The following is a 12,067-nucleotide window of genomic DNA, read 5'->3' on the forward strand; positions in this document are numbered from 1 at the left end:
CAGCTTTGATCTTGATTAGGGTTAAACCGAACCCACAGACTCAATTCCTCGCCATCTATAGAAATCCTGCGGCTTTGATTGCATCAAAAATCAATTAAAATTACAGAAATTAGCCATTTAATGGGTCTGAATAGCCCAGAAGTGTATTTTTGGGTGTGCATATATTGAAGGGTGTGCTAAAGTTATTTGGGGGTTATTTTTGTTTCTACAGCTTCCTGGAGTTTGTCCTTGGTGTAAGAATGACCTCTTATACAAGAATTGGTTTTTTTAAAGCAGAATGGGCAAGAAAAGCAAGACTAAAAAGTCAATCATTAGTTAAACACCAACTTTAACTGCAAAACCTCCAAAATGTATAATCCGTAGCGGTAGGCCAGCCCAGCATCCTACCCCAGGTCTCGGAGCTGATCACACTGCATGTGTGGCACAATAATCCTCACCAGGCCCCTTTTGGCCTGTATTTTTAGATTTTTCTTGTTACAAGTGGAATTTGGCCGCTGCTGAGTGGATTTTAGTTGCGCCAACACGCAGTTTCCATTGCAGCGGGCACTTTGAAGCGGGTGAAATCAGTTTTGGCTAGTTGAATGGTGTTAAGCCGGAGTCTGTGCTTAGGCTGAGCTGGTGTGGCAGTTCCCTGCTCAAAGGCTGAGCTTTGGTTGGCTCCAGTGGTTTATTTGTCACCTTGGTGAACAAGTTCAGCTCCTTTTTTACAGGTGCCATTTACAGGTAGCACAGGGATCAAAACCACGCAGCGTGCTTGTTGCTGAGGCTGTTTCTCTCCTGACTTTGAAGAATTTGGACTGATCCAAAGTATGTTTTTAGTGCGGTGCATGCCCACGGAGCCATTTGAAAAGAAAAAAGTTTATTAACAGCACAAGGAAAACAGGTTAAACGTGACACTCCAATTTTCGGAAGCTGTGTTGTTACTAGAAAAGTTATCTTCGTGCATTTCAAGGAGCATCAAAAGGGAAACAGTGATCAAGAAATCTGAAATAAATTGGCAGATTACAGATTATACTGCTAGATAAGCTCGTAAAGACACAGATATGAACGTAATGCCTCTGATCCCAGATGGCTGAATCCTCGAACCAATGTCTCTCAACTATTCCTTGCAGTATGTTATGGGAAATTGTATTAAAATATAACAAAACTAATGGGGGAACTGATGCTCTATACCAAGAATTGATTAAAAGGTAAGAGTAAATTTATATACTATCTAGAAACAAGAGATCCAGCAATGTGAAATTTGTCTGGAAAACAATCTCAATACTGTAAATAGGCTATGAATAGGAACAATTATAAAAAGAAATGTTCCAGGACAACATTGGAAAATAGTTTTCTTCAAACTCCCTAGAAAAGGGGGGGGTATTGGTATTTGCTGGTATTAACATGTCCCGTTTCAGGTTGGCCAGAAGCATTCCCCTGCCAAAGCAGTAAAGTTAGAAAAGTAACTAAAGCTTTGTTACATGAAATCATACCCTGATTTGGGGCACCCACTGTGGTGTACTGAAACAGAGAAATAAACTCAGCAGCAAAGTGTTAAGCATCTTTCTTTATTTTATCAGCACTGGGGATCATCCTCCATAAGTGCTCCAAACACTGGACACTCTTGCGTTGCTTATATATGTCGATACTAAGAAATAGTTGATGATATTAGTTAAAATTGTTGCATTTCTTACATACATCTATTAATTGTTAGTTAAATAGAAACTAAAAACTCTGCTTCTAAACAACGTATCACTTAATCTTCTGTCTTCCTCTTTTCGTGCAGAAGGATCTAAAACTTGAAAAATATCCCGTTTGGGGGGTGGTCAGAAAGCATTGACCATGTCGATTGGTTAATGATGGGCGTGTGTTTTGTAACTTAAGCACAATATACATTAATTCAGCATCTTCTCTTCAAAGGTCTGGAATGTGGAGAAACCCTCTGCAGCCGCCATAATATTTGAAAAGCGGCGGCGGCGGCCGCTGAGGCGGCGGGACGGGCCGCGTTGCCACGGCAACTCCCGCCTCCGCGGGTCGCTCAGGCGATGGGGCGGGGCTGTCCCGGTTGCCACGGTAACGCTGGCCCCGCCCCGCCGGCGGGCAGGGGAAGGGCGCGGGCGGGCGCCGCGCCTGCGCAGAGCGCGCGGGCCGGCGGCGTGCGTGTTGTTGTGCGGCGGCGGCAAGATGGCGGCGCACGGGGGCCCGGCGGCCGCCGCGGCGCTGAAGGGGTTAATCCAGCAGTTCACCGCCATCACGGGTGAGGCGCACGGAAGCCGGGACCCGCCGGGGCTTTGCCGCCGCTTTGCTTAACGGGCGGCTCCGCTCCGGCGCCCCGGCGCCGCGTCAGGGGGCGCGGGGAGGCCGGGCGGGAGGAGCGGCGGGAGGCGCTGCGCGGGGCGAGGCGGAGCGGCGCGGGCGGGCGGGCGGCTCCGGGCGCGCTCCCCCCGCGGCTCCCGGGGGCTCTCCCGTTGCCGCCGCGGCCTCTCCCGGGGCGAGCGGCGCTTGGCGGCGCCAGGGCCTGTCAGCGGGCACTCGGGGCCCGGCCGCCGCGGCGGGTGGTGCCTGAGGCCTGGCCCGGTAACTGCGGTGCCTCCTCCTGGGGAGACGTGCGCTCCCCCCCGGCCTGGAGCGGCGGCTCAGAGGCGCCTCTCGGTTGTCCCCGCTCGGGGGTGCCGGTACGTGTCCTCCCGCCCTGGGACCGCGGCTGCTCCTCCGAATAGACCTGAGTCCGCCTTTAAAAAAAAATAAATCATTAAGCACTGTTTACTTACTGAGAAAGGGTGAGTGTCAGGAGGGTGGAGTCAGGCTCTTCTGGGTGACAACCAGTGACAGGACAAGGGGCAATGGGTGCAAACTGGAACACAGGAGGTTCCGCTTAAATTTGAGAAGAAACTTGTTGGGGGTGAGGGTGGCAGAGCCTGGCCCAGGCTGCCCAGGGAGGTTGTGGAGTCTCCTTCTGTGCAGACATTCCAACCCGCCTGGACACCTTCCTGTGTAACCTCATCTGGGTGTTCCTGCTCCATGGGGGGATTGCACTGGATGAGCTTCCCAGGGCCCTTCCAGTCCCTGACATTCTGGGATTCTGTGAACTGTTGACAACTTCATGAGTTCGCTAATGAAAATAGCAGTTTTTAAATTGAAGTTTGCTACAGGTGGTGATTGTTGCTTTAGCTTGTGTACTTCGAGTACTTGACCCACTTAGCGTTAAAGCTGCTTCGCTGTAGTTTCCCCCTCGCTTTGCATATCGAATAGAATCACAGAATCATTTTGGTTGGAAGAGACCCTCAAGATCATCGATTCCAACCATAACCTAAATCTGGCACTGCCCCATGTCCTGAGAACCTCATCTCTGTCTGTCCAACCCTCCAGGGATGGTGACTCCAGCACTGCCCTGGGCAGCCTGTTCCAATGCCCCACAGCCCTTTTTGAATACTGAAGGAATTTCTGAATACAGAAGGAGCGATTAATAAAACATCTTGGGCTTTTTTTTTTATGTAAATGAAACTGGTTTTACCTTGGTGGCTCTAAGCAGCTCAGTTTTGGATTGTGTCCCTGCACTCAGGTCCCAGACGTGTTCAGTTTGCTGTGAACGTGCTGGTAGGATACACAGGGAAGTTACTGATCGCTCAGCTATCCTTTTAGAATAAATCCTCTTGAATAAAACGAACCGACAGCAAGTACGTTTTCCGTATAGTATGTGCCCGTGTGTGCCTTGTGGGTTTTTTTTCAGTCGTGCCTGAGATTTGCTAAAAAACGAACCAGAACAGGCAGAGTTGTGCTAGTTGCTCTTCCTGACCACTTTTTGTGCTGATACAGATGGTTTATGTTGAATATAAAAGCACCCCTCTTATGCTTTCACAAAGGGAAAAAAAGCAACGTGTTGTGCTTCACCCATCCACTAGCAAAGTAGACTTTTGAAGTTTTATTTTTCCATTTTAAGAGAATTTAAGGTTATGAGTAAAAGCGTGTTGTTACGGAGCTTGTCTGGCTGATGCTGGCGTGATTTGACGGGTGCTCAGAAGCTGACACCCTCGCTGCATTGTGTCAGCGGCTTTCAACGTGGAGCTGTAAGTGTATGAAATGACTCCTGCCTGCGGGGAAAAGCCTGAGCGAATATTGCACAGCAGTTTGATTCCAGTGTAGGTGACAGTGAGGAATGGGGAGAAATAGTCCTTGATTGTATTTCTCTTATCTAGATGGCAGAATTGTGTTTCTTTGGCGCTCTCATCCTGAAAAATATTGCGAAGAGATTGTAGCTCCTGTGTGTCTTTGCCAATGATGCGATGGGGTCACTTTGAATTTTGCTTTGAGACTTAGCAAACGTTTAGTATTTTCTGTTTGCCAGCACGAGCACTGAAAACATTCGCAGGGCGGCAGTTTCCTTAGGAGTGAAGAATCACTTTGCATGGTGGTAACATTTTAAATAGTTTTTCTTCTAGTTCTTGTAAATGAATGACTGGACAGTGAGGTTGTGTTGGTGCGTGTATTCCAACCATACAGGTATTGTTTGGTTGCTACAGCCGGCATTGAAAAGAGCTCCTGAAAAACACCAAAGAGCAGTTAATTTGCAGAGCATAAACTTGATGCTTTCGCATTGTTTTTTGAGATGTCACTGGTTTTTATTTTGCATTTTATTCATCTCGGTTCAGGTCATAAAATACAGCTGGTGGTCACCTCAATACGCTTGTCATGGCGGGTTGCTTATTGTATTGTTTTGTTTTGGAAAACCAGATCCCTCAGTTAGGTTGGTTCTCCCCGTGATTTAATGTCATGGCGCAGGTCATTTAGAACTGATTTATCTCGACGGTTTCAAAGTGTATTCTCTGTTCAAACCAGAGCTTCTCGAGTCTTCCCTGGAAAATCTGCGAAGTGTCCAAACGTGTTTTGCCCAAACTGATGTTATCTGTGGTTCTGTTGCTGGGAAAAGTGTTTTCTTCATTTTGGTGACTTGCAGTGAACCTGAGAAGAAGGAGTGCAGATCCAAAAGCTACTCCCAAACTGGTTCAGCTGCATTTTGCCACTCTTCCCCTCTACCAGCCTTCCCGTAGGAAAATAACCTCTTTGGCAGCCCAGCACCTATAGAAACAGGCGCTGTAAGGAGATATTTAAAGGGCTGGGTGCTGGAGACCTTCACCACTGAGGTGCTGCTGGTTTGGTTTTCAAGGAGAAGTTGGGAGGTAGAGGAGAGATAAACGTCAGAAAGGATGCTGAGAACTACTATTTCATCCCAAGCAGCGAGACTGGATTTAGTTACACTTAGGAGAGATTTTAGTAAATGTTAGTCATTATACAGATAGCTGTGTAGACAAGTACTACTTTCTCCCTCTTGGCTTTTTTTCCCCTCTTACATGAACTGAGCTTCTGCTGGTTTGTTTTTGCCTTTTAGTGCAATCCGTACAACAGGTTGTCTTTTCTTCCGTCTCTAAATTAAATGAAGAAATAAATTTAACAGCAGAGTCAATTATACTGTTAAGCGTCATTCTTTACTTTATCAGCGCTGGGGATCATCCTCCATAAGTGCTCCAAACATTAGATGCTCTTGCGTTGCTTATCTTCACATAATTATTACATATGCATTACAATTTTTGAAAATTTTGACATACATCGATGCTAAGAAATAATTGATGATGTTAGTTATAATTGTTGCGTTTCTTGCTTACATCTATTAATTATTAGTTAAATATAAACTAAAAACTCTGCTTCTAAACAACGTATCACTTAATCCTCTGTCGCCCTCTTGTCGTGCGGAAGGATCTAAAACTCGAAAAATATGCCCTCGTTTTGCAGGTGAAAGCATTTATCTCATGTCAATTGGTTACACGAATTTGGCAGCTTCTCTTCAAAATACCTGTTGGAAGCGGGTACAAAATTCTAGTGTCTGATTTCATATTCTCCCTGTTAAAATGTTGAGTGAGGTTTTCATTTTTATGTGTGTGTATGCCTACTAGTGCTTGGAAAATCGCACCAGGAAAAGGTCTGACCCCTAGAAAAGAGAAAAACCAAGATAAAACCCCTTAGATGCCTTTCACTAAGTTTTTTCGTGATGGAAGGAAGGCTGTCCTGTACGTGAGCATTCCCTTCCCATGCGAGATACGTTTGATTTAATAGTTGCACTTCAGAGCTAAATCACAACGGGTGAACGATTTCTCACGATAAACGCGTGCTCCTGGCGCTCCCAATCCGAACGCTTCCCTAAGAATGCTTTAACTTTCCTTGGGCGCCGCAGGTGCCAGCGAGAGCGTGGGGAAGCACATGCTGGAGGCGTGCAACAACAACCTGGAGATGGCTGTCACCATGTTCCTGGATGGCGGAGGGATAGCGGAGGAGCCCAGCACCAGCTCTGCAGGGGTGTCTGCAGTTCGCCCCCACACCGTGTACGTACCCCACGAGTGGTCCATCTTAAGAATTTAGTAGCATAAAGCAGAATGAATAAGACAGTTGTTGTTTCTAAGCTGCTGTCAACTCACTGTAATAAGCGCTGCTTTGATCTTGTTAAACTGATTCCTCCGGTATTGTTCTGGTTAAATAAATTCTTATCATGTAAGTTGGTATGTAGAGCAATGTAAGCTGGTCTCTTGCAAATTCAGAAGTTTTCTGTAGCTTATAAACACCGTTTTTTGCAAACAGAGCTCAAGACCTGGAAGTGGGGATCCAGTAGTAAGAGATTCTTACTTCTAAATTGCTACAAGAATCTTGCTTTACAATAATTTGAAAGTTAGAGGGTTCCTTTGGTTTGTTTCTTAGAAATGTAGTGACCTCAGTCCCATTTGGTTTTGTGCTGTTTTAAGTATAACATGGTATAGAACATGCACACTAGAGTGCAGAGGAATAAGCAGCTACAAAATCTGCATGAGTGTCTTACACATCAGATGCCAATAAGTTGACCCACCTTTTGGTGCTGCCTGGTAATGTGGAATAATTTGAGTGGCAGCTGATTGGTATAAGTCACACTCCTTAAATGTTCTAGATTAAGCCTAGCCATGCTTTTGTCTTTATGAAAGTCTTCTACTTCAGGAAAAAAGACAACTAGCTTTAAAAGATAATTCTTGCTGCTCATAATTGTGAGGCACACGTATAAATTTAAACAGCTGTTTCAGTACTGAACTTTCTAGCTGATGGCAGGTGCCTTCCTGCGTGAACCTTTGACAGGTAATGAACTTAAAACTCTGTATCTATAGGTGTTAAAGTTCTTATTTCTGGACAACTTCTGGCACATCAGTGACTTGAGGTTCAAGTTTTTATTGGAATACTTTTTTCTTTATACTTGACACCCTCCAGGTGCTGGTCAGCTTAGTGTTACTTCTAGGAAGAGAGAACAATAAATATGCAAATGCAAAATGGAGAATAACTAGCTTCACAACAGCAATCAAAGATGTGGAGCTTAATAGCAAGGTTAGTGCGTCTTGCTGAAATTATGAGTTGTTTTTTGCAAACCTCACGGCCAAGAGCCGCAAACTGCACAGTTTCTGGCTTTGAGGAGTCGGAGGGAAGTGGGCAGGACATAGCAATGGATTTTCTTGGGTCACGTAGATTCGTGGGCCAGGTGACCATGCTGAATCAGTGGCACTGTTTCAGAGCCCTTGGGATTTCCTTTCTTCTCCTAGTCATGGTTTCAGATTATCCAGCAGTCTCCGCAAGCATGACTAAGGTGTTGAATTACCTCCGAAATTGGGGGAAATGGCTATTTTGACCATATCATCCTCTGGAAAAGAGAGGGCTGTGAGTTTGAAGTGGAAGCAAAAAGTCTTCTAACAGAAGAAAGGTCCCGATAAGGGAGATTTTTGTTTTGCTTTTCCTCCCCTCCATGTAGATTATTGGGGGGGGGAGGGTGGCAAGCAGATTAATTAACAGCCTGTGCTAAGTTTTAAGAATTTTTCATGAGTTTTAAGACACTTCTTAAAGAAGAGTGTCGGAATAGTAGATTGACAAAGCCTTGGATCTAGTCACCCAGGGATCTGTGTCATCTTCGGTCAGGGCTCAGGAAGATCACCCATGTCAGATCTGAATGCGGAGGGTACTAAATCCTGCTCCAGTGGCATCGGTGGGAATGGATGGTCCCTTGAGGCCCCTGTTGACTCCAAATCTCCTGATTCTGTGCAATGGTCCAGCAGCATCCTTAGCTGCTTCAAGTTGCAGGAGCACAATAGGATGTGATTTATGTAGTACTTGGAATATTATCATCTCTCTGATTTTGATATCTTTCCTTCCTCTTTGACAGGGATGAAGTACGAGCTCCAATTCCTCAAAAACAGGAAATTTTAGTAGAGCCTGAGCCCTTGTTTGGAGGTAGGCTTGTGTTCTTATTTTGGATTATTTTGTTTTCTTTACCTTGAAATGGGCTAAGTAACAAAATGAGAACCAACTTCCTGAATATGAAGGAAGCGTTGTATGTATTTTGATTGTGTTGTGGTTTTTTTCCCTGCCATGTAACGTGATTGCCTACTTGGAAACAGCAGTGTTGTTGAAAACCTTGCATGTTCCCGATGGTACCAATTTGCTAACTCCAGTTTCGGGTGACTTGGTGAGGCAATTAGCTGTGATCAGTGTACACCTGGGTTCTGGGGGTTCAGAACCAAGTGGTGCTGTTGGGAAGGTGTTCAGCATGGTGGGGTAAAAGCTTGAGCAAAAATGAAGAGGACAAATGCACATGAAGAGGACAAATGCACGCTTCTCTGGGCGATAAGGTATCAGAAAGAAGGGCTGAACTGTGTGATTACTCATCGTTTTTCTCCGTTTCTCATTTAGGAATTTAATTTGCTCTTTAAAGTGCACCACACGGCTATTTTTCTTGTTTTTCTGAAGCCGTTTATCACTTTTGCTTTTGAAACTTCTTTTTTGCTCCAAGGAGGCAGGTGATGGAAATGCTGTTTTCTTTCGGGGGCTTGTCTAAAATACTCTTTTGTGCTCGTGTAGAATTCATAGAATGTCCTGAGTTAGAAGGGACCCACAAGGATCATGGAGTCCAACTCCTGTCCCTGCAGTGACAACCCCACAGGTCACCCTGTGTGTCTGAGGACGTTGTCCAGTCTATTCTTGAATACTGTCAGGTTGGGGCCGTGACACCTCCCTGGGGAGCCCGTTCAGTGTCCAGCAGCTCTGGGTGAAGAACCTTTTCCTCATGTCCCACTGACCCTCCCTGGCACATCTTCTGCCATTCCTTTGGGTTCTGTACTGCACGAACGCACTGGATCTCAAAACCTCCATCTCAAACCATCTTTCTTTAGTGGTTCTTTTACAGCAGCACCGGGGTGGAACTTCTGTAGCAAGACTGGATGACCTGCTGTATTATCCCCTCCTTTTATATGTCCATGTTGGTACGGACTCCTAAGGCTCTTTTTTTTACGCTTATTTCCTTTATCCTTGTGAGAATCTGTCCTCCTTCAGGCAGCTTCTGCCTGTCCATTTGGTTTTCGCTGTGTCAAGTGAATTGAGCGTCTTGCCTTTCTTATCCAGGACGGGCATTCAAGTGCTCATCTTTAAAGTGGCCTCATACCCATAGGAAATGCTTTTTCTATTGTTTAGTTCCTGTGCTAGAAAGGAGAAGGAGGCCAAGCTTCAGGTTTACCCTGGAACTGTTTTTCTCTTGATCCTTTTTTTCAACATCCGAGAAGTCTTAACCAGGACGCACGAGCTGAGCAGTGGTTCCCGAGGTGGTTCCACTGCTGGGGGCTCTCTGAATATGCCGCACCAGCCTGTTCCTCTGGCTTTCTTTGTGGCACAACAGACCTTTTGACGAAGATTTTTAGACTCCTACGGATTCAAGAATCTAAGAAGTGCCAGAGTAGGATTTGCTGATCCTGGTTCTTGGTCCCGTCCTACTCACCTGTCACACCCTGATCTCAGACACACTGATCTGGTTCAGCGATGGCCTCCTGTGCTGGTACACTCACTAATTCCACGTCTCTTTATAATGTGATGCAGCCTGACAAACCAGCTGAAACTGCAGAGTTATTGTACTTCACTTGGTCTTTTCAGCTCTAACCTCAAAACAGGGAACGTGCTGTTTGCTGCTTTTAACAGTGTTGCGTTGAGCTTGGATTTTCTTCCAGTTGAAGAGATGATCCCAGCATTTGTTCTCTGCCAGATGCGTGGATCCCATGTTGCACTACAGAGGATATCGGAAAAACCTCTACTTGGGCTGCTGTGAACATCTTCAGCCGCCGGGCAAGGGAAACGCTGCGTTTGCTGAGTTGTTAGTTGTAGTTTAAGGTGCTCTGAAGTTGTCTTTAATGGCTTGTGCTTGCACCTAAACATTTAGAGATGAAAGAGGTGTTACTTACCAGAGTTGGAGAGGCATTACATTATTCCTCCTTTGGGTTTTCTTTTTCTGTGCCATTCTGTATGGGATGCGCTGGTTCTTTCCTTGGTGCTCTGTGTGAGAAGAACACACAGAACAAGAGCTGCGTTCTGTTCTTTGCCCTCGGCGTTGCACACGATGAAAAACACGTGTGCTAAACCAGAAAGGTCTCTGAAATAACATTCTGGAGGTGCTTGTGTAAGCTGTGCACAGGTCGCGCTTTCTCATGATAAATGTTGTTTTCTTACTACAGGTTTTCGGTATTTATTTTACTTCATTATGTCTTGTAACAACGAGGCTTTGAAAGTTCTACATTAGAACGTTCTGCTTTCATTTAACAGTAATGCAGAGCAATAGTTGGAGCAAGTCTTGGCGGGCAGTTTTAGCATCTGTAGTACAGTGGTTGTTCTGTACCACAGGTTTTAACTGGAATGGTACTGAAAATACTGTTTATCTGCCTGTGCCGCTGTCTCTGCACAGCTGCACATGAGCCATGCTGAAGGTTTCCTTGTGGATGGTGATGCTGAATCCAGTGGGAGAGCTTGACTGTTGCCAGGCCAGCCAAGAAGTTGGGATAGGACCTGGCTAACATATGAGAAAAGAATAGAAATGAATTGCGGAAAAAACCAAATGTGTTTCCTAATAAAGAAAATATTATTCCGTGGGCCTTAATCTTTTGAAGTTTTTCGTCTGCTTGAAGGCCTTTTGCAAAAATCTTGGCTGGAATTGGGATACGTTGATGCTGTGGTGGCACTTGCACTACACAGTGATCGACTCCCCCATCATTCAGGCTTGGGGTTCCTATTCTGTTGTCCACACATGATGGAGAGTACTAATATGTAAATATACTGATAGCATCCTTTTAAAATAATAATTTAAATACTTTTTTTTTCCCCCATAGCTCCTAAAAGACGCAGACCTGCGCGCTCAATATTTGATGGTTTTCGGGATTTCCAAACAGAAACCAGTAAGTGTCTACTGATCAGTAAGCTGGAGGTTCTGATTTTTAATGCAAGATGGAAAAATGGTTTCCATTGTAGGCTATGCCAGCTTTCCATTCTCGAATGGTTTTTAAATTGCCTACTGTATAGCAGAAGCACTTATTTAATAATGTTACTAGGCTGTTCGGTTTTGTAGTGTCAGTACTGTTTGCTCATAGATAAGGTTGTTAGTTCATTGTTCCGATGTGGCTGAAGGGAAAGTAGAGTAATGGACACACAAAGCAGGTGGTGAAGATGCTAGTCCATACAGAAACAAAACCTGCAGACAGTGTGTTCCGTCTGCTTTCCTATGGCAAATATTTTCTTGATAACTCTCAAAAAATCCTTTTTTCTGCTCTAGTGAATTAAAAAGGGGGAAGAATCTAACACCCACGCAGAAATTAAGTTCATCCACTGAATTTTTCTTGGCTAGCCAGTGGTCATTCTGGCACTCGAATTAGATTTGAGTAGCCCTGACGCTTCTTCCTTGGACGCGCACAAGGTTCTCATGAATTTAATTGCTCTTAACCACCGTCTATCTGCTCATACACAGAATCTTCAAATGGCAAAGCACTGGGTGTTATTTACACCATTCGGTTTTATAGAACAGGATTCTTTGAGAGCAGAACACTAGATATTTCACAGCGGAGTTAGAGCCGTTGTGCATTTATCACTGGTGTTGCTGGAGTGATTAAGGGCTCCAACCATGGACCAGTTCCTGTGTCGTTACGTGCTGTTTGATGCCAAATTGAAAATAAGCATCCACATCTTCTTTCTTTCCCCTGACAGGTTTGGTCAGGGTTTTCCA

At 45.1% G+C, this 12,067-nt stretch overlaps 1 protein-coding gene across 7 annotated transcripts in view; it reads left to right on the top strand.

Annotated features, from left to right (window-relative positions):
* The first annotated feature begins 1,836 nt into the window (after positions 1-1,836).
* Positions 1,837-12,067, top strand: part of UBXN7 (UBX domain protein 7) — a 34,878-nt gene continuing 24,647 nt past the window's right edge. For all 7 annotated transcript variants that reach the window (XM_082056933.1, XM_082056937.1, XM_082056936.1 and 4 more), the window contains exons 1-4: positions 1,837-2,239; positions 6,209-6,356; positions 8,201-8,268; positions 11,181-11,246. In XM_082056933.1, the coding sequence (XP_081913059.1) occupies positions 2,167-2,239; positions 6,209-6,356; positions 8,201-8,268; positions 11,181-11,246 (355 nt within the window). In that variant the 5' untranslated portion in view covers positions 1,837-2,166. The remainder of the gene's footprint in view (positions 2,240-6,208; positions 6,357-8,200; positions 8,269-11,180; positions 11,247-12,067) is intronic.

This window comes from Streptopelia decaocto, assembly GCF_964273445.1.
Source record: "Streptopelia decaocto genome assembly, chromosome: 6".
Lineage (NCBI taxonomy): Eukaryota > Metazoa > Chordata > Aves > Columbiformes > Columbidae > Streptopelia > Streptopelia decaocto.